We start from the raw sequence: 26739 nt of genomic DNA, 5'->3' as shown, positions 1-26739 counted from the left end.
ACTCTGGCTATTCTGCAGTTGGGCCGATCCTTCTGGACTCGCCCGATGCACTAACAGAGCTTCTGCTCCTCTGCCCACTGGATCTTACACTCTCCTGGGATGCCAAGAACTTGGAGGTTCCAGGAACGTAGAAATCACCTGGGACCCGCCATTAGCCATCACTAGGACGTGCCTTTGCCCATTCTGCCGCTGCCACAAGATCGTAACTCGGAAACCGGAAGCGACCAAGTTTGTGGACGCCCCCAGCGTCCCGCCTCCAGCTACACAGTCACGCCCCCGCACGCCAGGCCGGCCTTAAGCCCAGACAAGTCGGGCAAGGATGCGGCGCTGAGGGGCTTCTCAGGCTCAGACCCTGCAAAGCCCAGGAACCAATCCTTAGGTGTCCGTGGCAAATGCCAGACCGGGTATCTTCCCCATCCCTGCAAATCCCGAGCGGGCGTGGGACAGGCGGCCCACCGGCCAGGCCCAACGAGTCGAACGCGGAACTAGGGAGCAGGCGGAGGCAGGCGCTGGGCTGCGGCTCAGCAGGCCTAGCCTGGCTTTGGGCCTCCGGCCTCTCAGCCGGGGACTCTGCGCCTGCGCCCGCCCGGCAGCTGCCTGCTCTCCCAGCGCGCCGCGGTCCCGGCTGCTGCGCGCCGCCTGGGTGTCTGGGCGATCCATGGGCTGCAGCGAGGGCCGCGATGACAGATTACGGCGAGGAGCAGCGCAACGAGCTGGAGGCTCTGGAGTCCATCTACCCTGACTCCTTCACAGGTGACTTCCGCGGCCGCGGGCCCGCAGCTCCTCGGGGTGGAGTGGGACCGGCCGCCACCTCCACGGCCCTCGGCATCCCGGGCCAGGATGGAGAAGGGAACGGAGAGGCCGTGTGGCCACCGCGCCCTCTTCTCGACTTCTCCTCAAGGGTTCAGGCATCTACGAGTAACTCCACGGCTGTTTTCTCTTCTTCGCTTGTTCCCTGAAATCTGAAAGTCCGGGCGAGGCTGGCGAGGTCCCTGGAGTCTCGGGCCTGGAATTCAGTCGGGGGCAAAACCAGAGGGTTTCATTGTCACTTAACAGCAGCCCGAGGTTTAGTGAAATACACGAATATAGATACTCGAGGTTTAGTGAAATACACGAATATAGATACTCCAAGTGGGAGTAGTCTTTCCAGAGCCGCAGAAGTGTGAGTTTTCACATTTTCACCTCTGTTCAGGTAGAAGCTGTTTTTCAGACGATGGTGTTTTAAAGTTTGTGGGATTCAGAATTCTCAAAGTTACCCAGAATCCGTTTTGAGAGTAGCGTTGTCCCTGAAGTTTGTCGTTTTTCTTTTCTCTTCTTTCTTTCGTTCTTTTTTTTTTTTTTTTTTTTTTTTTTACATTCTGATATTCTGCAGAATGCCCCATGAATGAGGTGGCCCAAAGTTCAGGTCCACTGTAAGATCACAGGTAATTAGACCAATAGTAGGATATCAGACGTCATCAGGCCTGGCTTCCTCTTGCTAGCAGCAAGGTAGTGGAGGCTCAGGAGAGGTAAGTGCTTGCTCTGGGTTGGCCAGCAAGTTAGTGGCAGGACTGGTAATAAGAGTAAGGTCTGGGGCTTGGGATCCAGCTCCAGCTGGGATGAGGGGCAGCAGAAGATTACTTGGTAAGTTGGGCTAAAATATGTAAAATATTAATGAGAAGTTCATTTGGTATATTTTAAAGGAAGAGAATTCTTCAGTATTAAGCCTTCAGATGATTCTGAAAATGCTGCAAGATAACCATATCAATATGGCTTCTCTCACTTTACACTCAGTTTTTGAGAGGTGATCTAATAAAGCCAGTATGAGCGAGTATAGCCTAGGTTTGTGGGATTTACCTTCCCTATCCCTTCCTTTGAGTGTTGTCCATCACTGATTGTCAGAATTCAGAGTGTAAGGTAATGTTATTTTAACTCATAAACTCCCTTTTCATTGTTTAGCTTAGTTTTCTTAGCTCTACCCTTTGATCACTGCTTGCAATGGTAGCAAATTTTGTTCTGCTTTGCCAACAGGCAGATGTCTCTCAGCTACCCCTGTATAGCTCCAGTCCTGTTCATGTTCTCTCTCAACAGCAGTACAACTGTGCTGTGAGGATATTAAGGGGATGAGTGAAGAGGGGTTTGAGAGTGTCATTAACTGGGTGAGTGTGTATGGAGTCTGGCTCCCTTATCTATCCTTGCTTATATATCAATGTCTAAATAAAATAGAATATAGGGTCAGTTGTCGGATATATTCTTAATCATGACGTTTGGTCATTTCTAGTACATTGGAAATGTAACAGGCATGAACACAGTGTAGGCAGAGTTAAGAAAGCATAAGATGTGCTGTTGTTTTCATTTCTTTGGGCATAAGGTATCATTCATTAAGTACTGTGCACATAAACATTTATGACAGTGATACATTTTTAACCCTAGAATCATTGGATGGTTCTTTCAAATTGTACTAAGCTCTGATATAGTTCAGTATGTGAAATTCTTGTCAGATGCAAAAGTGCTTGAGGATTCTGAGCCAGGGTAATGGAAGACAACGTGTGAATCTTTGACGCATCAAGTATTCTGCAGTGTCAGCTGAGCCCATCTGTCTCTAATTCCTATCAGCATTCCTACAGTTGCATTAAGTAAATTAAAATGAGATGTCTTGATTTATAGTTCCTTAGGAACTTTGATCAAGTTCTGTATGATACCTCAAGGAAAAGGCAGAGGACTTTGGAATCATATATTTCCATGTTTGGTCTTGAAATTTTGAGGATTTGCAAGGTTTACTGTTTTACAGCTTTCTTTTGTGTTGATGATTTCATACTTTAATATTTTCATACCAGGTTTCAGAAAGGGAACTTGGTTGTGTCAGTTTGCCAAGGAACACTAATTTGTAGTTTTCAAATGTCATTTTGAATCACATTGAATATTAGATTTGGTAAATACTTTTTTTTAAGTACGTGGTAGAGTGCTGACAGAGAAGCCTTTGTTAAGTACATCATGACCCCCTTGTGGATGCTGAAGAGGCACAATTCAGCCAGCCATAGTCCTAGGCACATAGACCTAACCTGACTTTAGAATTGTTGCTTGACTATTTGCAGAGAACTTTTGGCCCCATGTTGCATTTGTTGTGAAATATAACAGATCATAATACAGTTTCTTCTTTGTGCCTATTCTGTAGCTTGACTGCACATTGATCCAGTCCTCCTAACAACTAGTCTCCCAAAATATAAATGGACTTTCCTGATACCACATTCTCCTTCAGTGCTTCACTTGACAAGGTCCTGCTAAGGTAGTTGAATTTGGTTATTTCCATTTCTGTATCAAAATCCTGGCTATCGGGTGTTTTGTTGGAACAAATTGGTTAGCTTTAGGCTAAACAAAAGTCAGGTTCCCTTAATTCTGTTTGATCTTACAAAGAGGGGTACGTAATCCTGTAGTTGCTTATGTTAGTACCTCTAAGTAACACCCATGAGCTTAACAGTTAAAATTGCATCTTAAAGATGGGGCAGAAGTCATCTTGTGAAAGCAGTTTTTCTAGGACAGTCACTTTCTAAGACCCAAAAGGACTTATTTTAACATGAGCTGATCTGGTTCTTTGTGAAAACCTTAGTGTCATTTGTGTGTCCTGTTAGTGTACCTTTCAGCTACTACCTCCATGTTCTCTGCTCTTTACAAAATCCTAAATTCTGTCTAGTTTACCATCATCTGCCCCTATATCACCTAACACTTCTGCTCCTCCACTGGTTCCTTCCGCAATGCCCAACAACCTTATTCTTTTTCTCAAAAGTATTTTGATCCACTCACAGTGGTGGAAGTCTGGTCTCTAGTGAAAGCTAATCTTTCCTCAACTCGTCCCAACTCACAGTGTGTAATGCATTGGGATAGGATTATTGCTTCATGAGAACTCAGGAATAATTCATCTTTGCAAGTTCAATTCAGTAAGTTTCCCAATTTTAGTAACCTCTAAGCTTTGGAATATTATTCCTTTTCCATTTTTTTTTTTAAATTAGGTTAAGCTATGATAGAAAACCCCAAATAACTGGTTTTAAAAAGGTAAAAGTTAATTGCTCTTGCACATAAACGATAGATGTGTAACTCTGGTGCAATAATTCTTCAGAGACCCAGGCTGCTTCTTAGTTCTTTGTCATCCCTAAGATGTAGTCTCATGCTCATGGTGAAGATGGCAGCATTCCTTTTCCAGGCAGTAGGATAGATAAAGGAATGAAGGAAAAAAAAAAGAAGAAGAAGTAAAAGACAGCAGTTTCTTAAGGAAATTTCCTCAAAACTATCAAAGGGCTTATTTCTTTCTATCCCATTAGCTGGAACTCAGTCATTTGGTGAGACCTAACTGGAAGGGACGCTGGGAAAGACGGTCTTCATTCTGGGTGGGCAGTATGATCAATTAAAAATGGTATAACTGGAAGAAGGGGAGAATGGATATTAGCAGTGTTCTCCAGTATTTTTGTTTGTTTGTTCCTGGTTCACAATTTTCTCTCTGTAATGGCAGTTTGTTGGAATGCGTATCAGCTCTTTGTCCTTGGACAAATCATATAACCTCTCCAAGCCTCAGTTTCCATATCTATTTAATAAGGAATAATGTAAGTGTAAAAACTTTATAACTGTTAAACAAATATACGATACTCTTTACTAGAAATTTACCATCTTAGTTGTGGATTCTTCTAATAACATGGCTTCATAACTCCTGTCTTTATCAACGAACAGTTTTGATTTCCATTTCCTCCAACTGCATGGGGCCATAGCCACAGCTTGGATGGGCCATCTTTAAAATTTTGGCCTCTGAAATTCCTCTTTCTTTCTCTAAGCTTTGTAGCCCTTTGGTTTTTCATTCCCATGCTTTTAGTGAACATGCCTCTCATCATGAATTCTCATGGTTTGATAGTTTATCAGCTTCTTTCTTGTTCATCTTGCCTCCCTGTTCTGTCTAGCTCCCAAGGTCAGGCAGTTCAGTGATGTTCTTGCTGGCATTCCCATGTCCTCATTTACCACATGGGTTCCTCATTTACCAAATATTTAGTATACGTATTGTTAGAAGCTCAATCTCTTGGGAAAAGGCATCAGATAAATAATTTACAACACAATGTGGTGATTCTTTCATGGAGGTTCATATAGAATGCAGCCACAGCAAAGGGAGAGGGGATGTTCTGAGTTGTTTTGGAGAGCTGAGGGGTGATGAGTTATGTGAATGAGACTGGGGGATGGGGCACATGTGCAGAAGCATGACTCTGTGAGAGCCAGATGTGTTCAAAGGACAAGTAGCTGGGTATGGCTAGAAAGTAAAGTGAGAGTCACGGAAAATGAGACCTGACAAGTACGCAGGGACCAGATCACAAAGAGCCTTGTTAGGGATTTAGATATGATCTTACAGGCCAGTGGTTCATTCCCCATTACCCCCACCAACAGCTACTCAGACACATACAGCACGTAGACACTGCCACGTCAGAGCTGGATCTCTCGGTACTTAGGTGGCTTCACAAATAAAATAGGCTTCTCTTGAGTTTGTTTTTACCTGTCATGGCTGCTCCTTTTCTTTTAACCTTTGGCACTTTTTCCTCCTTTTGCTTTTGTTCCGCAAATTTAAGATCCCTTACATAGCTGACATTGGCCCTTATTTTTCTCTCTGTATTCTCTCTGGTGATTTCATTTAGTCGAATGGCTTTAGCTATCACCTCTCTGTGGATGATCCCAAATTAAATTAAAGCCCAACTCTCTTTAGCTCCATTTGCCCATTTCTGATTGCATACTTGATACCTCCAAATGAAAGTACCCTGTGTTCTTCAAATACATCTGGTTTTTCTTTTCTATTTCTGGTTTTTGTTAGTGGCACTGCCTGCAAATTCAAGTTGTCACCCATCACCATCCTAGATTTCTCCCTGTTCTCTGCTATTCCCATTGCTACCAGCCTAGTTCAGAACCTCATTAACTTTGCTGAGACAATTTCAGTAACTATCAAGTTTCATCCTGCATCTAGTCTTGTTTTTCCCCTTCCATTTTATGCACTGTGGCTAGATTTATCTTCTATGTTTAGAAATAGAATTCTGACCTTACTACTTCTGCTAAAGAAAGCTATCACTGTCCACACTAAACTTTCAGCTGTGTATTTTCAACTTGTTTTATTCACCGCATATACATTCACTAGTGGAATAATTTCTAATTCCTTGCATATTCCTTAAGCTTTTGCACCATTATACCCTTTGCCATGTTACTCTATCCTGCATTCCTTTTCTCCATCTCTATTTACCAGTATGCCTTAATTCACAACCTAGCTCAAATGACTTCGCTGGAATTTCTCAGCTGGAAAAATTTTTTTTCTTTTTAAATGAAACTCTATACAGTTTATATTCAGTCCTGCCAGTTACTGGCTATATAGCTCTTTTATCTCAGTTTCCACATTTATAAAATTGGGATGATACTATATTTAACTGATTCGAAGGCATAATTTTACATGTAAACATTTCTGAAATATGAATTTGTCTTATAATTGATTACATATCATAGTTTAATTGGCAGTTTCTTTTTTCTTTCTTAGTGGTACATAAAGTAGGGTGCATCACATAATTGATGGCATCTTAAACTTGGTGAAATATGGTAACAGTATAAAAGCACGATTTTGACGTGAGAAGTAAAGGATCTTTGTGTAAATGCATAGAACAGCACAGGTGCAAAGTAATGCTCAATAAATGTTAGCTGTTGTTACTGGTTATAAGTAACCGCCAAATTACAGCCTCATGGAGCCCTGGAAAATGATAATAAGTTGGAATGTCATTGAGTTGAACCCTTATTTCTACAGTTGCAATGTTTATATTTCATGACATGTAAATGCTAAGGTTGGTCATGAAAAGAAGTGGGAATGAAGTACATCAAATATATTTTACACACGTTTGTTAGAAAAAAGGTAGGGCCAATCATATTATAAAAGCTTTATTATAATTACCTTTTAGGGACTTTTTCAGCATAGACTGGACTGCCTGAGGCCTATTAAAATATGAGTCCAGTGAGTCTCTTATGTTCCTGACAAACACCTTTGCACTAATCATAGATGTTCATCATTGCTTCAAGTACTTTTAAACTTCAGTTAAAATGAGGGACTATGTCTTGAATTTTTTTTTTTTAACATTTTGGCCGTGCCGCATGGCATGTGGGATCTTAGTTCCCCCACCAGAGGTCGAACCCGCGCCCCCTGTGGTGGAAGCGCCGGAGTCTTAACCACTGGACTGCCAGGGAAGTCCCCTGAAACTTTTATTGATAATTCATTTTATTGATAATTCATTTATTTATGAAGACTTCAGAAGTTCTCGAATAGGAAAAGCTGAGTAGTTTTTGTGGTGATTTCTTCAGAGATCCCCTTACTCTTTCACGTCCGAAAGAGGCTGCTGAGCTGCACCGGGGTCAGGGCTTCCCAGGCCTGAAGTGAAGCACAGACTTTTCTTGTGGACTTAGCAGCAATCAATGGTGACTTGAATTTTCCTTGTTTAGTCATCTAATGGTTCTGAATATTAGTTTAGCTCTTTCATTGAGCCAAACTTTATTGAGTTTCTAGATACTGCCAGGCACTGATCTAGGAGTTCTCAGAGTTTTTACAGTATTCTTGTGGGGGAATAGATCATAAACAGGTAAATAGTATCAGATAGACATAAGGCTGCAAAATAGCATATAAAGCTTTCTTATTTATGTAAATGTTGATTGACATGTCTTGCTTAACAAATTATAAGTAATTTGATACTTGGATTCATGGATAATTTTGTAATTCCATGAAAGATGGTAGATTTTCAATAATTTGTGAAAGAATAAAGCTTGGTTCTAGAGATGATATAGAAGAAAGAGAGAGCTAGAAGACACAGACTAACAAATTAATATTTACTGTTTGTCATGGAGATTCTGAATTATATTTCAGAATATATAAGTATAAAAATTGGTGATAATACTGAATATTTATGAGAGGGTAGGTTCTGATGAGAAACATCAATTTTTTTTTTTTTTTTTGCTGTCTCATTTGGAAATTTTTTAGAATGTAATTTTCCATGTATAGGTGGAAATTTTGAATTAAAAAGTAAATTACTTATTTTAATTGATTTGATAAAACTCAAAGAGGGTATCTATTATAGGTATTTTTTCCCCCAGATTAAAGAAAACCCTAGATTTAAATAGAAATTGTTGGACGTTTTATTGTTTGAATTGTTTTATTCAGTCTGTATTTATGGAAATGGAAATACAGGCTAGGGATCAGTTTCCAGGACTGGATATTGATATTTTGCTCATAAGGAAAAGCATGTGCCTTAAGAAGCATCTTAATAACTTAACCTCTGTGTATAATTTCTTGCAGTATTATCAGAAAATCCACCCAGCTTCACCATTACTGTGACATCTGAGGCTGGAGAAAATGATGAAAGTAAGTCTAACCAAAAATACTTTAGGTTTTCTAAGCCCTTCTCTCGGGAATTTTATTCATTCTGCAGCCATTGTGTTGGACATTGCATGTGTGGAGGTGCTAAGGTGCTGTTAAGAATTTAGTATGAATGTTACATATTTCTAGTCAGTATTTACTATGGAATAATGACTTCTAGAGAAACAAAGAGGAAGTCAAGGAGATGTATTCTGACAGTAAGCTTAATTCTTAAAAGTGAAACAGAAACATTAACAATATAGCAGATAAAAAAAAGGTAGGACATATTTGTCAAGAACACTTGGCATGCACACGTAATTTAGTGGTTGTGTGGTATTCCTTGGCATAGCATGGACTTTCTCCTTTTTGGATATTTAGATTGTTTACTGGACATTTGCTGTTATAAATTGGGTCGGATAAATACCTATCTGCATTTTTCCCCTCTCTGTTTAGAATGGATATTGTACTGTTATTTAAGTATGTGTATACGTAAAACCAAATAAAAACCAATATTATACAAGTGTAGAACTAAGACAAATATACAAATTGAAATAAAGGAGCTATAAAACTAATAAATTAAAATTAATTTAAGTTTGGTACATGTTGGGGGAAGAGTGTCTTAAGTTCTTTTCTGCGTTTAGTCCAGTTCAGTTAATATTGTAATTTGATAAGAATGTTATATAAGTTGGTGTTAACCCCAAGGATTTTTTTTTTCCTGTCAACTAAAATTCTGTCATAGGTATTCAATAATACCGTTTTAGTGGTATCATTTGATAACTCAATTCTTGTAGAATTGAAAATGAGGTTAGTATTGATATTACTGAAATCTGAATTAAAAAGCTGTTGGATACAGTTATTTACATATATTTATATAGATAGATATTTATATATATTTATATATAATTATATAAACTTCTTTGTTAACGTCATACACAAAAATTAAAATATCAAGCCAGCACATTTTGAGGTGTTTTTTTTTTCATTCCCATGGAGAGAAATCTAGATTTCAGTTAAAATCATCAAAATCAGGAGGTTTTAATAATTAAAATGTGAGTTACAGGAAAAGCAAAATCTAGACAAAGGGTCATTTTGACTAGTAAGTTTTAACAGAAAATGTTTAGCCCTACTGCTTAGTTGGTGAAATTGAGAATTCATCATGCTAGGTAGCAGAGAGATACTTTGCACTAATGCGCCTGTAAGAATCTCACACCTATACCAGTGTCAGATCTGTGAATTGGCACAGGCCAAAAGACTGGGGGAGCATGTATGGATGAGTCAGGTTAAAAGTTTCTCAGACAACCTCTCAGACTGTCCAGTTCACAGCTGTGTACTCTAGCAACCCCTTAGCGATGCCCTGCTGGCATTGTGCAGATAGCAGTATGGACTTCAGGGCTAAAGTCAGATCTTCTGCACTGGAGCTGGCTCTGGTAGAGGCCTGAAAATGAGCCTAAGGTAGTACTTTTTCTATGTGTTATATTCAGTGCCTTTTGTTCATCTTAAGGAGAGTTTTAAAATGAATTTGTTCTTCATTCTCTTTCTCTGATGTGCAATATGATAAAGTACTCATAAGTAGTAGATGTGTTTCATGTGTTAGAAGTGATCTTTGGTATCCCTATGATTTGTTTTCACTTATATTTGTGGTGCATGTTGTTTATGTTAGTAATTATCTATCTGGTCTCATAGTAACCTTGTTTTTCTTTGCAGGAAAATCTGTTGTGCTACTTTTCATTGACACATTGTAAATTAATTACTGATTCAACAAAGATGTTGACCTCTCTGTACTTTACATTTTAAGGTATTCATATCAATCTCTTATCTTGTGTCTTTAGCTGTCCAGACTACCCTCAAGTTTACATACAGTGAAAAATACCCAGATGAAGCTCCCCTTTATGAAATATTCTCTCAGTTAAATCTAGATGATAATGATGTCTCAGACATTTTAAAATTATTAGCATTACAGGTAAGGAAATAACAAGTTTTGTAATGGCATTATTTTATTGGCCTTAAATATTATACAGTAATGTTAAGAGTCAGAAAACGCTATTAAATATGTATAACAAGCAATATGTATAACAAGTGTTTTGAACAAGCAAAATTCATGATGTGTGTGTGTGTATATATATTCACAAAGCATCTTTATTTTTGTTTCCCACTGTACCTTTAAAATTTGAGTAAGAGAAGTTCTTCCTATACCCTTGTTTGAAACTCAGTTAACCCTGTGACTTGTAGGTGATAAAAAGTCTGATTAGGTACTCTAAGTTATAAACACAGTTAAAATTTTCTTCTCAGAATGCCTAGTCCCATGTGCACTTAAAAATTCCAACTTAAAAAAAAATTAAAACTCCTAACCCCTTTGACCTTTTGCAGGCTAGTTGCCTATAATTTGGTAAGAGGAGTGGTGATTGATTTTTTTTCTTTCCTATCCTGCTCTCTAAGCTTACAAACAGCAACAATGGTTTATGACCCTTCCAAGAGGAGGTGTTGTGTGGAAGAAAAAGATGGGTATCAGAAAGTTCTTACCTGGCTAGTTCTGTGATGGGATGGGCTACTCACAGTCTGGGCGTGGGGGATATTTAAAGCTCTCTCTTGCTTGGGTAGAGAGTTTTCATGGGATCTTCAGAGTAGGGAGTAGGGAGGGCAAGTAAAATCTTACTCCACCATCTTAAAAAGCAGAAGTCCTGATTTTGTTTGTTTTCTAAGAAGAACTGACAGAAAACATGTCTCCATCATAAATGTGACTTGTATTATTTCAAGGACTATAGGTGCTCTAAATGCTGACATTTTAAAAATATCTGGAGCTATTAGAGAATGAAGAGGGAAAGGATATATCAGACATTAATTTATGCTGATCCTGGGCCCTGTTCACTCCGTTACCCAGTGTGAAGTTATATTAATTCTATATATTTGGTTTAATATGCTTCTTGTAAAAACATTGCAGAGAGCCTGGAACAATATACTGTATTCAGTCAGTCATATATTAATGTAAGTTATTTGATCTGAATGATTTTGTTAATATGCATTTTATATTTCATTTATACTCCTTTCTTTCGAAAAGAAAGTTTTGATTTCTTTCTGATACTCACCTGAGATCAGAGATAGAGCACATAGTTGTATTTTTCCCCTAAAAGTAGTTATATTAATTTTTAGTTATCAAAATAATAAATTTATATTATAGAAAACTCAGAAAATACAGAAAATAATGAAGAAGAAAATAAAGATTACCCTTAATGTCACCAGTCAGGTATAAATGCCTAATAACATTTTGGTGCGAATTCAGAAAACTTTTTCCTACAGTAGCTAGCACTATCAGTTCTCCAGTATGTTATCATTATTTTAGTTCTTTAAGGGTATTTTAAGAGCTCTGACAATGGACTGAATTTTGAGGGCAAAGTGATTTTCTAATATAGTACAACAATAAAGAATGTAGGTACTTTTATGATTTATCTTTATGTATCTTTTTTTCTTTCTATTCGTAATGGTTTAAAACTAAAATGATGAAAACATGCTGGAGAACTGATGTTGCTAGCTACTGTAGAAAAAGGTTTTCTGAATTCTACCTACATTTATGATTATTACATAGAACTTATTGAAATTTCTTTTTTTCTCTGTTTTAGGTTGAATACAGCAAATTACAAGACTTTTTAAAATTTAAGATGTTATTTTTATATATATATGCTTAATTCTTAAGTGATCCAAGAGTCCAGACTTATGGTGTAACTGAATTAGTAATCATGTTATAAACGTATGGAGTGTAGTGATTATGCTGAAACACCTTTTTTCCCCCACTTGTTAGTTAGTTATTTTTATTTTTCTGAGAATTATGTTTCTCACTACAACCTTTTTTTCATTTTTGGTTACATAGGCAGAAGAAAACCTTGGTATGGTGATGATCTTTACTTTAGTGACAGCCGTGCAAGAAAAATTAAATGAAATAGTAGATCAAATAAAAACTAGACGAGAAGAAGAAAAAAAACAAAAAGAAAAAGAAGCAGAAGAAGCTGAAAAGGTATATTTAAAAGTCATGTTTTCTTTCATTATTCTTTAAATCTGTTTTTTGGGGTTTTTTTTGGGTTTTGCTTTTGGAAATTTCAGTAATTTGGGGGGAATCACAAAAAGAAGCACAAGTAAATTTTAATAAAGCTTTACTAAGTAAAATTTTAGAAGGTCCCTCATTTAGTTGGTGTGCATGGCAAAATAATGATTAATAATCAGTTAGTTAAAGGTTCATAAAGCTCATGCAGGTAAAATCAAGAAATATAAACTGTTTCATTTACGGTAGAGAGTTTAGAATTATAAAGCCTCCACCAGAGTGATTTAAATATTTAGTAAATGTAAAGAAAACCTTAGATCCTAAAATGAAGTAAAAAAGATAAACAATGATGTTAGTGTTATGAATTGATGTGTATTTAAACATATTGATATTGACAGTAGCAACTTTCTTCTTAACAGTGAATAGCAATGGGGACACATTACATATTATCTTTGCTTTTTTGTAATAAAAATTTAAAAAGGACTTTTCCAGAGTAAATTGCCAAAACCAATGAGAGTAGCCAATGCAGGCAGAAACCAGACTAAATATTTTAAACTTGAAACCATTTTTCTGTTTTTCCTGTAAGTGGCTGTATTCATTTGTCTAGAAGATCATTAGGCTTTATTTTCTAACCGTTGTAGCATTTATCTGGTGATGTGTCTTTTCTTTTCTAAGCAATTATTCCATGGCACTCCTGTTACAATCGAGAATTTCTTAAGTTGGAAGGCCAAGTTTGATGCAGAACTCTTGGAAATTAAAAAGAAACGAATGAAAGAAGAAGAACAAGCAGGAAAAAATAAATTAAGTGGTATGACCCCTCATATCCCGTTCCCTTTAAGCCCTCCTATATTATTTCTTATATAGCAAGAAGATCATTTGGACAGATTTCTATAAGAAAATAATATACTTAGGCATCTAGGGCAAAAAGAGAAAGCGTTCTCTCCATATGGTGATGTTTCTTCACACATAATTATAATTAATTTTTATGGCTTATCTTTCATCTAAATATTGGAGTGGATAGATCTTAAGATACAACTACCGTGACTTTTAGGATCACAAGCCTTAGGAGTGGTAGAGTCAAACCCGTTTGTTTTTCTAGGACTCTGAGGCAGATTAGGCTTTCACTTGTTCCATTTTAATGCAAATACATTTCATATGCCTCTGAGCTACTCACTAAGTTCATAAATTGATTGAAATTCACAGGAAAAACAGGTTTTAAGACTTGTTTTTTTATAACTTGTTTATATTATTCTACTGTTTAAAGCATTGTAGGGAAGATGGAGGAAAAGTATGCCATTCGAGTTAAATATGTTTATTTCTTTTAGGGAGACAGCTATTTGAAACAGATCATAATCTCGACACATCTGATATTCAGTTCTTGGAAGATGGTAAGATAATGTTAGAATTCCACATGTACATAATGTGCTGTTTTTAACGTTAAACCATAAAAATCATAGTGGTAACTTAATGTAAGTTTTTCCTCCCAAGGCTATAAAGAAACACATTTTGAAGAATAAATTCTCATGTTTGATCAATTTATACATTAAACTACAGCAAAGTATTTTTTTTTATAACATCTTTATTGGAGTATAATTGCTTTACAATGGTGTGTAAGTTTCTGCTTTATAACAAAGTGAATTAGCTATACATATACATATATCCTCATATCCCCTCCCTCTTGTATCTCCCTCCCACCCTCCCTATCCCACCCTTCTAGGTGGTCACAAAGCACCGAGCTGATCTCCCTGTGCTAAGCGGCTGCTTCCCATTAGCTATCTATTTTACATTTCATAGTATATATAAATCCATGACACTCTCTCACTTCATCCCGGCTTACCCTTCCACCTCCCCGTGTCCTCAAGTCCATTCTCTATGTCCGTGTCTTTATTCCTATCCTGCCCCTAGGTTCATCAGAACCATTTTTTTTTTAGATTCCTTATATATGTGTTAGCATACGGTGTTTGTTTCTCTCTTTCTGACTTACTTCACTCTGTATGACAGACTCTAGGTCCATCCACCTCACTACAAATAACTCAATTTCGTTTCTTTTTATGGCTGAGTTATATTCCATTGTATATATGTGCCACATCTTCTTTATCCATTCATCTGTCGATGGACAGTTAGGTTGCTTCCATGTCCTGGCTATTGTAAATACAGCTGCAATGAACATTGTGGTACATGACTCTTTTTGAATTATGGTTTTCTCAGAGTATATCCCCAAAGTGGGATTGCTGGGTCATATGGTAGTTCTATTTTTAGTTTTTTAAGGAACCTCCATACTGTTCTCCATAGTGGCTGTATCAATTTACATTCCCACCAACAGTGCAAGAGGGTTCCCTTTTCTCCACACCCTCTCCAGCATTTATTGTTTGTAGATTTTTTGATGATGGCCATTCTGACTGGTGTGAGATAATACCTCATTGTAGTTTTGATTGTGCATTTCTCTAATGATTAGTGGTGTTGAGCATTCTTTCATGTGTTTGTTGGCAATCTGTATATCTTCTTTGGAGAAACGTCTGTTTAGGTCTTCTGTCCAGTTTTGGATAGGGTTGTTTGTTTTTTTGATATTGAGCTGCTTGTAAATTTTGGAGATTAATCATTTGTCAGTTGCTTCATTTGCAAATATTTTCTCCCATTCTGAGGGTTGTCTTTTCGTCTCATTTATAGTTTCCTTTGCTGTGCAAAAGCTTTTAAGTTTCATTAAGTCCCATCTGTTTATTTTTGTTTTTATTTCCATTTCTCTAGGAGGAGGGTCAAAAAAGATCTTGCTGTGATTAATGTCATAGAGTGTTCTTCCTGTGTTTTCCTCTAAGAGTTTTATAGTGTCTGGCCTTACATTTAGGTCTTTAATCCATTTTGAGTTTATTTTTGTGTATGGTGTTAGGGAGTGTTCTAATTTTATTCTTTTACATGTAGCTGTCCAGTTTTCCCACCACCACTTATTGAAGAGGCTGTCTTTTCTCCATTATACATTCTTGCCTCCTTTGTCAAAGGTAAGGTGACCATATGTGCGTGCGTTTAGCTCTGGGCTTTCTGTCCTGTTCCATTGATCTATACTTCTGTTTTTGTGCCAGTACATACTGTGTAGATTACTGTAGATTTGTAGTATAGCCTGAAGTCCGGAGCCTGATTCCTCCAGCTCCGTTTTTCTTTCTCAAAATTGCTTTGGCTCTTCGGGGTCTTTTGTGTTTCCATACAAATTGTGAAATATTTTGTTCTAGTTCTGTGAAAAATGCCATTGGTAGTTTGATAGGGATTGCATCGACTCTGTAGATTGCTTTGGGTAGTATAGTCATTTTCACAGTGTTGATTCTTCCAATCCAAGAACATGGTATATCTCTCCATCTGTTTGTATCATCTTTAATTTCTTTCGTCAGTGTCTTATAGTTTTCTGCATACAGGTCTTTTGTCCTCTTAGGTAGGTTTATTCCTAGGTATTTTATTCTTTTTGTTGCAGTGGTAAATGGGAGTATTTCCTTAATTTCTCTTTCAGATTTTTCATCATTAGTGTATAGGAATGCAAGAGATTTCTGTGCATTAATTTTGTATCCTGCTACTTTACCAAATTCATTGATTAGCTCTAGTAGTTTTCTGGTAGCATCTTTAGGATTCACTATGTATAGTATCATGTCATCTGCAAACAGTGACAGTTTTATTTCTTCTTTTCTGATTTGGATTCCTTTTATTTCTTCTCTGATTGCTGTGGCTAAAAATTCGAAAACTAGGTTAATAGGGGTGAGAATAGGCAACCTTCTCTTGTTCCTGATCTTAGTGGAAATGGTTTCAGTTTTTCACCACTGAGAATGATGTTGGCTGTGGGTTTGTCATATGTGGCCTTTATTATGTTGAGGTAAGTTCCCTCTGTGCCTGCTTTCTGGATGGTTTTTATCATAAATATATATATATGGCCTTTATCATGTTGAGGTAAGTTCCCTCTGTGCCTGCTTTCTGGATGGTTTTTATCATAAATATATATATATGGCCTTTATTATGTTGAGATAAGTTCCCTCTATGTCTGCTTTCTGGATGGTTTTTTATCATAAATGGCTGTTGAATTTTGACAAAAGCTTTTTCTGCATCTATTGAGATGATCATATGGTTTTTATTCTTCAATTTGTTAATATGGTGTATCGCATTGATTGATTTGCGTATATTGAAGAATCCTTGCATTCCTGGGATAAACCCCACTTGATCATGGTGTATGATCCTTTTAATGTGCTGTTGGATTCTGTTTGCTAGTATTTTGTTGAGGATTTTTGCATCTATGTTCATCAGTGATATTGACCTATAGTTTTCTTTCTTTGTGACATCCTTGTCTGGTTTTGGTATCAGGGTGATGGTGGCCTCATAGAATGAGTTTGGGAGTGTTCCTCCCTCTGCTATATTTTGGTAGAGTTTGAGAAGGATAGGTGTTAGCTTTTCTCTAAATGTTTGATAGAATTCGCCTGTGAAGCCATCTGGTCCTGGGCTTTTGTTTGTTGGAAGATTTTTAAACACAATTTCAATTTCAGTGCTTGTGATTGGTCTGTCTATATTTTCTATTTCTTCCTGGTTCAGTCTTGGAAGGTTGTGCTTTTCGAAGAATTTGTCCGTTTCTTCCATTTTATTGGCATATAGTTGCTTGTAGTTATCTCTCATAATCCTTTGTATTTCTGCAGTGTCAGTTATTACTTCTCCTTTTTCATTTCTAATTCTATTGATTTGAGTCTTCTCCCTTTTTTTCTTGGTAAGTCTGGCTAATGGTTTATCAATTTTATCTTCTCAAAGAACCAGCTTTTAGTTTTATTGATCTTTGCTATTGTTTCCTTCATTTCTTTTTTATTTATTTCTGATCTGATCTTTATGATTACTTTCCTTCTGGTAACTTTGGGGGTTTTTTGTTCTTCTTTTTCTAATTGCTTTAGGTGTAAGTTTAGGTTGTTTATTTGAGATGTTTCTTTTTTCTTGAGGTAGGATTGTATTGCTATGAACTTCCTTCTTATAACTGCTTTTGCTGCATCCCATAGGTTTTGAGCCATCGTGTTTTCATTGTCGTTTGTTTCTAGGTAGTTTTTGATTTCCTCTTTGATTTCTTCAGTGATCTCTTGGTTATTAAGTAGTGTGTTGTTTAGCCTCCATGTGTTTGTATTTTTTACAGATATTTTTTCTGTAATTGATATCTAGTTAGTCTCATAGCGTTGTGGTCGGAAAAGATACTTGATATGATTTCAATATTCTTAAATTTACCAAGGCTTGATTTGTGATCCAAGATATGATCTATCCTGGAGAATGTTCCATGAGCACTTGAGAAGAAAGTGTATTCTGTTATTTTGGATGGAATGTCCTATAAATATCAATTAAGTCCATCTTGTTTAATGTATCATTTAAAGCTTGTGTTTCCTTATTTATTTTCATTTTGGATGATCTATCCATTGGTGATAGTGGGGTGTTAACGTCCCCTACTATTATCATGTTACTGTCAATTTCCCCTCTTATTATGGCTGTTAGCATTTGCCTTATGTATTGAGATGCTCCTATGTTGGGTGCATAAATATTTACAATTGTTATATCTTCTTCTTGGATTGATGCCTTGAGCATTATGTAGTGTCCCTCTTTGTCTCTTGTAATAGTCTTTATTTTAAAGTCTATTTTGTCTGATATGAGAATTGCTACTCCAGCTTTCTTTTGATTTCTATTTGCATGGAATATCTTTTTCCATCCCCTCACTTTCAGTCTATACGTGTCCCTAGGTCTGAAGTGGGTCTCTTGTAGACAGCATATATACGGGTCTTGTTTTTGTATCCATTCAGACAATCTTTGTCTTTTGGTTGGAGCATTTAATCCCTTTACATTTAGGGTAATTATCGATATGTATGTTCCTATTACCATTTTCTTAGTTGTTTTGGGTTTGTTATTGTAGATCTTTTCCTTCTCTTGTGTTTCCTACCCAGGTAAGTTCCTTTAGCGTTTGTTGTAAAGCTGGTTTGGTGGTGCTGAATTATCTTAGCTTTTGCTCGTCTGTAAAGGTTTTAATTTCTCCGTCAAATCTGAATGAGTTCCTTGCTGGGTAGAGTAGTCTTGGTTATAGGTTTTTCCCTTTCCTCACTTTAAATATGTCCTGCCACTCCCTTCTGGCTTGTAGAGTTTCTGCTGAAATATCAGCTGTTAACCGTATGGGGATTCCCTTTAATGTTATTTGTTGCTTTTCCCTTGCTGCTTTTTTTTTTTTTGTAAATTAATTAATTAATTTATTTTTGCCTGTGTTGGGTCTTCGTTTCTGTGCGTGGGCTTTCTCTAGTTGCGGCAAGTGGGGGCCACTCTTCATCGCGGTGCGCGGGCCTCTCACTATTGTGGCCTCTTTTGTTGCGGAGCACAGGCTCCAGACGCGCAGGCTCAGTAGTTGTGGCTCATGGGCCTAGTTGCTCTGCGGCATGTGGGATCTTCCCAGACCAGGGCTGAAACCCGTGTCCCCTGCTTTGGCAGGCAGATTCTTAACCACTGCGCCACTAGGGAAGCCCTCCCTTGCTGCTTTTAATATTTTTTCTTTGTATGTAATTTTTGATAGTTTGATTAATATGTGTCTTGGCATGTTTCTCCTTGGATTTATCCTGTATGGGACTCTCTGTTCTTCCTGTACTTGATTAACTATTTCCTTTCCCATATTAGGGAAGTTTTCAACTATAATCTCTTCAAATATTTTCTCAGCCCCTTTCTTTTTCTCTTCTTCTTTTCAGACCCCTATAATTTGAATGTTGGTATGTTTAGTGTTGTCCCTGAGGTCTCTGAGACTGTCTTCAATTCTTTTCATTCTTTTTTCTTTATTCTGCTCTGTGGTAGTTATTTCCACTATTTTATTTTCCAGGTCACTTATCCATTCTTCTGCCTCAGTTATTCTGCTATTGAGTCCTTCTAGAGAATTTTTAATTTCATTTATTGTGTTGTTCATCATTGTTTGTTTACTCTTTAGTTCTTCTACGTCCTTGTTGAACGTTTCTTGTATTTTCTCGATTCTATTTTCAAGATTTTGGATCATCTTTACTATCATTACACTTAATTCTTTTTCAGGTAGACTGCCTCTTTCCTCCTCCTTTGTTTGGTCTGGTGGGTTTTTACCTTGCTCCTTCATCTGCTGTGTGCTTCTCTGTCTTCTCATTTTGCTTAATTTACTGTGTTTGTGATCTCCTTTTCGCAGGCCGCAGGTTCGTAGTTCCTGTTGTTTTTGGTGTCTGGCCCCAGTGGCTAAGGTTGGTTCAGTGGGTTGTGTAGGCTTCCTGGTGGAGGGGACTAGAGGTTGTGTTCTGGTGGATGAGGCTGGATCTTGTCTTTCTGTTGGGCAGGTCTGTGTCCGGTGGTGTGTTTTGGGGAGTCTGTGACCTTATTATGATTTTAGGCAGCCTCTCTGCTAATGGATGGGGTTGTGTCTCTGTCATGCTAGTTGTTTGGCATAGGGTGTCCAGCACTGTAGCTTGCTGGTCATTGAGTGGAGCTGGGTCTTAGCGTTGAGATGGTGATCTCTGGGATAGCTTTCACCATTTGATATTACTTGGAGCTGGGAGGTCTCTGGTGGACCAATGTCCTGAACTCCGTTCTCCCACCTCAGAGTCACAGGCCTGACACCTGGCTGGAGCACCAAGACCCTGTCAGCCAGAAAGAAAGAAAGAGAGAGAGAGAGCAAGGGAGAGAGGGAGGGAAGGAGGGAGGAAAGGAGAGAGAGAGAGAGAGAAAGAGAGAAAAAGAAAGAAGGAAAAGAGCAACCAAACCAAAAAACAAATCCACCAATGATAACAAGTGCTAAAAACTATACTAAAAACAAAACAAAACAAAAAAACCCAGACAGACAGAACCCTAGGACAAATGGTAAAAGCAAAGCTATACAGACAAAATCACACACAGAAGCATACACATACACACTCACAAAAAGAGAAAAAGGATAAAAATATATATATTGTTGCTCCCAAAGTCCACCGTCTCAATTTGGGATGATTCGTTGTCTATTCAGGTATTCCACAGATGCAGGGTACATCAAGTTGACTGTGGAGATTTAATCCGCTGCTCCTGAGGCTGCTGGGAGAGATTTCCCTTTCTCTTCTTTGTTCGCACAGCTCCTGGGGTTCAGCTTTTGATTTGGACCCGCCTCTGCGTGTAGGTCGCCTGCGGGCGTCTGTTCTTCGCTCAGACAGGATGGGGTTAAAGGAGCAGCTGATTAGGGGGCTCTGGCTCACCCAGGCCGGGGGGAGGGAGGGGTACGGATGTGGGGTGAGCCTGCGGCAGCAGAGGCCCGCGTGACATTGCACCAGCCTGAGGCATGCCGTGTGTTCTCCCGGGAAGTTGTCCATGGATCACGGAACCTTGGCAGTGGCGGGCTGCACAGGCTCCCGGGAGGGGAGGTGTGGAGAGTGACTTGTGCTTGCTCACAGGCTTTTTGGTGGTGGCAGCAGCAGCCTTAGCGTCTCATGCCCGTCTCTGGGGTCCGCGCTGATAGCCGCGGCTCGTGCCCGTCTCTGGAGCTCGTTTAGGCAGTGCTCTGAATCCCTTCTCCTGTGTACCCCAAAATAATGGTCTCTCGCCTCTTAGGCAGTTCCAGACTTTTTCCTGAACTCCCTCCCGGCTAGCTGTGGCGCACTAGCCCCCTTCAGGCTGTGTTCACGCAGCCAATCCCAGTCTTCTCCCTGGGATCTGACCTCTGAAGTCTGAGCCTCCGCTCCCCGCCCCTGCCCGCCCCGGCAGGTGAGCAGACAAGCCTCTCGGGCTGGTGAGTGCAGGTCGGCACCAATCCTCTGTGTGGGAATCTCTCTGCTTTGCCCTCCGCACCCCTGTTGCTGCACTGTCCTCTGTGGCTCTGAAGCTCCCCCATCCGCCACCTGCAGTCTTCGCCCGCGAAGGGGCTTCCTAGTGTGTGGAAACCTTTCCTCCTTCACAGCTCCCTCCCACTGGTGCAGGTTCCATCCCTATTCTTTTGTCTCTGTTTTTTCTTTTTTCTTTTGCCCTACCCGGGTATGTGGGGTGTTTCTTGCCTTTTGGGAAGTCTGAGATCTTCTGCCAGCGTTCAGTAGGTGTTCTGTAGGAGTTGTTCCACATGTAGATGTATTTCTGATGTATTTGTGGGAAGGAAGGTGATCTCCGCGTCTTACTCTTCCACCATCTTGAAGGTCTCCCCCCAGCAATGTATTTTTTAAAGTTTTATGATAACTTAAGCAACATCAAAGATAGCAATAGATAAACAATATGATCACATTTGCCTCTTAACAACTAGTTAACCAGGTCACTATGACTCAAGTGACCTGTTTTCTTCAAATTTCTAGTATCATAAATCTATGGTCTGTCATGGAGCTTTATAAAAACCTCAAACGTAGAACTAACCAAAAGTCGTACATTTTATTTCACTCTCACTGTCTTTGGAACCTCTAGTCCCTTGTGCTTTCTTTTTCTTGTTTATCTTGACCCTTATGCTCTTGCTGTCTTTGTCCATCCATTGTCCATCCATCCACAAATATTTATTGCATCCCTGTAAGGCAGGCACTGTCCTGGCCGCTGAGGATACAGCAGAGAACAATTTAGACAGATTTCCCTGCCCTCATGGAGCTTGAGCCCTATGTGTATCTCTTAAACTGAGCTCCTTACTCAGTCACCCCTCCAGTAGCTCCCTGGGTTCTGTACTTCATCATCCTTCTGTCATGCCCATTATGCCAGCTGGGGATTCTCTAGCATCTGGCCTTTCGACCTTGTTCCTGGACTACCTTCTGGAAAAGGTTAAGAAGGTTAAGAATCAACTATCTGTTGAGGTGGCCCACTGCTAAATCATGCTTCTTAACCTGAGCTGTGCTCCAACTGACACTGAGCAATTTTTTTTTTTTTAATGTCTTATTACATTCTTGTTCTAAGATTTTTAGTCTCCAAAAAAAAAAAAAAAAAAAATCCAAAACCAAAACCTGCAAAACAGAAAACAAGGATATCTTCATCTATCTTCCCTCTCATTTTAGGAGCTTAGGAGCTTATTTTACTTTCTATTTTGTTGAGAAATTTTAGATCCAGAAAGTTTAGTCTCATTCTCTCTTGAACTTTAAAAGTTTTATTGTCTTTACTCATTTTTGACTCTTTTCCCTGTCTAATGGATCAAGTGTCTCCTTATATCCAGTAACTTACCAGAAGCTCTCTGTTGATTCTGCCTCTGAAATGTCTTTTCAGCTCTTTCCTCCTAATTTGAAAGTTTTGTTATTTTTCAACGGGACTTTAGTAATAGCTTCATAAATTATTTCCCTGCCTCAGTCTCTTCCTCCTGGTGCCCTTACCTACCTTGTAGTCACCACCTCTGAGGTGGTAGTTCTAAAACCCACGTGTAATCATGCCATTTCTCTCTATACAATCCTCTGGTGGTTCTCTGCTGCTTAGAGGGAGAGGTTGACCTGCACAGTCCTTCAATTTGGCCTTCATCTGTGTTATCTCCAGATGTTTTTCCTCAAGAATCTTGTGTTCCACTTAGAAGTATTCAAGGTCTTAGCTCTTCTCTCTGCCTTTGCATAACCTACCTAGAATTGCTTCATCCTGGCTCCTTTTCTTCTGGTTGGATTCAAATTTATCATGAAGATATTTCAGATGTCCTCTGCTCTGTGAGGGCTTCACTACTTCTCCCAGGCTGAGTCAGTTATTCTTCGGCTTGGACTTAACAAATTATATTTTATTACTGAACTGCTCTTAGGCATGAAGCAAGACTCCTTCTCGTTGAGTTGAATGTCAGTGGACTAGAGTCTGAGAGGGAAAGAAGGTAAACAATGTTTGGTGATTTCAGAGCACTGTAATATCCTACTTTATTTACTACAGATAGACTGAAGAGGGAAGATGTTTCATACAAAGCCTGGGTGTTACTGCCTATAGGGCTTAGACATTTGGAATCTTAGAAAGGCATACCACTGGTTACAGGGGAAGTGGGTGAGAGTGAAGATCAAATTTGCCAATTAATTATAAGTATAGTTGAGCTTTAATGATGTATATATCTCCAGGATTGGAAGAGATAAACTCTTGGTACAGGTCTCATGGTCAGTGATAATCAACTTTGTATCATCATTGTCTTCAACTTATAACATGCCAGATCATAAATAATTCATTCTAGAATGGCTTTTTTTTTTGTAGCTGGATTCTTTAGACTATGAACTGGAAGCATGAAGTTGCTCTTAAAATGTGTGAGTCTCTGCTGACCAATGCAGATCACTGCTGGTATGAGTAGTAGTTCAGGATTTCGTCACTTGCACCTCCGATGCACATTTAAGAAGTCTCTGTTTGGTACTGCCATTGGGTTGTATCTTTTATTTCTGAGTGTAAGACTGCAGGGTAAATCTTCTGTCTTTTGCAGCTGGAAACAACGTGGAGGTAGATGAGTCTTTGTTCCAGGAAATGGATGACTTGGAGCTGGAGGATGATGAGGATGATCCGGACTACAATCCTGCTGACCGGGAGAGTGACTTGACCGACTAATGGACTGTCCCGTCTTCGGAGAGGCTTGACTGCCATAGCATCTGTGGCTACGCTAAGAGGGTGTTGATTTTCCTTTCTTTTTTCTAAGAAAAAATAATTTTCAGGAGAATATTCTTCTGATGGCTTTCATCATTGAACTTAATAAACTGATCTTAAAATTTCAGATATAAAATGTTCAATTCCTCTTATTGGTGGGAAGAAGGCCACATGTTTAAAATCATTTAGTGTTGGAGAGAAATTCTGCCTAAAACACCAAGACTGGAAGGTCAGCTGTTGCTGTACCCAGGTGTGGGTTTATATGCAAGGAATATATTGGAATATATTGGAATAACTTGGAATTTCTGTGCTAGAGACTGGTGACTTTTGAATTCTAAGGGTTGTCATTCATATAAAATATTAGAAGACTGAGGCAAACAGAGCATTAAACCTTCTGAATTCTAGCCTTCGGGCATAATAAATTTAAGTCTTAACAAAACCAGAAGCCCATTTTATAGTCAGGAGTAAAATGGACTTTAGTCCTATAGTAGTATCTGAATCAGAATCATCTTTGGAGTTATTAAAAAGTGTGCACTCCTAGTCCCTTCTCAGTGGAGGTTAATAAACACTGAGCCTCAGTCTGAGTTTTGAAACAGTGAAATCTCATACCTGTGACACAGGTGATTGTGATGCACACTCCTGATGAAGAACTACTGTCCTACAGTTGTCAAGTCTATAAATTGTAATTTTCCCCACTTTTCTAATTAACCAGTCTGAAGTGGTTTGAATTCTTGGAATTGTACACTATCTGCAAGAGTACCACACATCCACATTCATGCACACATTAGACCTTTGTGATAATTTGGAATGATCGACTTGGGGGCTCCAGGTAGGAGAGCCAGGCTTCATGCAAGTTATCCAGTCATTGCAGTTCTGGAGGATTGAATCTTAACCGCAATAGGAAATCACTTGTGCTATTACAAATAGCTTCCTCCATTCAGAAATACTATATACCCACAAACACAGCAATATCAATCCATGTTGATTTTTGAAGTCAGACCTTATGATTAAAATAAAGTTAAGACAAAACTATCATTGAGGAATTTAATGCTTTTCACCCACCTTGATCCTGACCAATAAAGAGGAATAGCAGTAATGTTCAGTATTTCTATGCATAGAGAAGTCCAAAAGTTTGTTACGTGAGATTTTGCTTTTCCTAAGGAGAGGTCCTTTCTGCAGCTGATCAGCAATTGCATAAGAACCTGACAGAGTGGTTCAGTTGAGAAAAGCAGTCGTGAGCAGTGTAGTATGAGGTCAATGGAGACTTGACCTTGAAGTATCAAGAATGATTACACTTGACCCTCACATAATTTTTTAAAGTCTAAGGCTTATACATTTTCTACAGATATTGAATAACCACCTTTGTCATTTCAGAATGTAGGTAGAACCTAATGAAATGGAAATGAAGACAACCTGATTAGTTCTAACGATAATCCCAAATATTTTCACCCAGAGTAAAAATTAACTTTACTGTTGGCTTTGTATTCTGGGAATTAACCAAAGACTCTGCTTCTGAAACTGGAGCACACATAATTCCTGGATGTGTAACAGCATGACTGGTGGTATTTGAAGCAATAATTGGCCCACCTTGAATTATCAGTTTTGCTCTTGGATTTGGGATAATTTTTGTTTTGGTTTTTCTACTTGTGTTAACTTGTATACAATATTATTAAGTTAAAAACATACACAAATATTTGTATTCATTGCTGTATCCCTGGAACAATGGCACTGAGTAGGCACCTAATTGTTGGAATAGTATGCAAGGTGCTTATGCATTTTAAAGATAAAATATAAGAGTTCAAAGAAATATTCTATTTGCCGTCTGCAACTTTGAGTAATGCTTCTAGGTTCTGCTTTACTTCACATTCTTCTGGCAGCAAGCATGCCTTAGGGGAAAAAAAGTGGATAAATACTCATCTAAGGTAACACATCTAAAAGGTTACCCTTCTGGCAGCAAGGATGACTTAGGAAAATAAGTGAATAAATACTAATCTAAGGTAACACGTCTAAAAGGTTACATGAACATTTCCTAGTTGAGGTAAAACCAAGAGAGATATCAGTAACATCTCTTATCAGTGGAAAGGATGGGATTATTGACTGTACTGTCACAAACTCCCAAGATATATGTGCCAAGAAGTAAAGAGATGTATTGGATTCCAGAAGAAAGGAAATTGTGGGTTTTCAATATTTATGTGCTAGCTGGTTGTTAGGTGTTATGAAGGTGCAAACAGATAGTAAGTAAACTACTGCAAGTAGCTCCCAGTGTTGGTCTTTCAGAGAACATACATGACAGGCAGCAATCGTAGGGATTGTATGATTAGGGTCAGAATGAGTCACACAGTTCAAGAACTGTCGGGAGCAATGTTAGACCATTGAGGTCTGAAGTGACAGGGAAAGTTTTCCACAGATGACACATGGAGTGTGAATTCATATAAATGGGTAAATGTGAATGACACTAGTTTGTTTGCTGCCTTAGGACCTGTGTCTGAGTAACAGAGATGACAGAATGTTGCCAAAAGGTGTACTGTGAAGTCTATAGGTTTCTTTTTCATGTCACCTTTCTTGGGCAAACTCATCAAAGGACTTGAAAGAAGGGGGGTGAGTTGGATTCCAAATGTACTAAATCCCCTCCATGAATAAAAGATGGGAAAATGCTGGGGAAGTTTCAAGACTATTGTAAAGGGTTATCGAATCAAAAATTTCACAGTGCTGTGCAAAGCCATAATGGCACCTGAGCTAAAAGGAAAAATCAACAATTATTTAAAATATGGATAATTCATTTATCATGGATTTTTACATTGATTTTTATTTTTTAAATGCTGCATTAAAGTATTATTTATCTTTGTTG

General features: G+C 38.5%; 1 protein-coding gene across 4 annotated transcripts; it reads left to right on the top strand.

The window, feature by feature from the left end:
* The first annotated feature begins 336 nt into the window (after positions 1–336).
* RWDD1 (RWD domain containing 1) lies at positions 337–26739 on the top strand. Of its 4 annotated transcripts, XM_082406242.1 has the most exons (9): positions 614–753; positions 2011–2138; positions 3155–3265; positions 8318–8383; positions 10207–10337; positions 12240–12383; positions 13083–13215; positions 13733–13795; positions 23734–26739. In XM_082406242.1, the coding sequence occupies exons 6-9, from the start codon at positions 12258–12260 to the stop codon at positions 23853–23855; spliced, it is 444 nt and encodes a 147-aa protein (XP_082262368.1). In that variant the 5' UTR covers positions 614–753; positions 2011–2138; positions 3155–3265; positions 8318–8383; positions 10207–10337; positions 12240–12257; the 3' UTR covers positions 23856–26739. The 4 variants fall into 4 exon arrangements, with proteins under 4 accessions (XP_082262367.1, XP_082262366.1, XP_082262368.1 ...); XM_082406243.1 differs by lacking the exon at positions 3155–3265; XM_082406241.1 differs by lacking the exons at positions 2011–2138; positions 3155–3265; positions 23734–26739 and adding an exon at positions 15324–21418 and having other exon boundaries at positions 337–753.

The sequence above is a fragment of the Balaenoptera borealis genome, assembly GCF_965194805.1.
Source record: "Balaenoptera borealis genome assembly, chromosome: 9".
Lineage (NCBI taxonomy): Eukaryota > Metazoa > Chordata > Mammalia > Artiodactyla > Balaenopteridae > Balaenoptera > Balaenoptera borealis.
The sequence above is the reverse complement of the archived record's forward strand: the minus strand, read 5'-3'. Positions and strand labels throughout refer to the sequence as shown.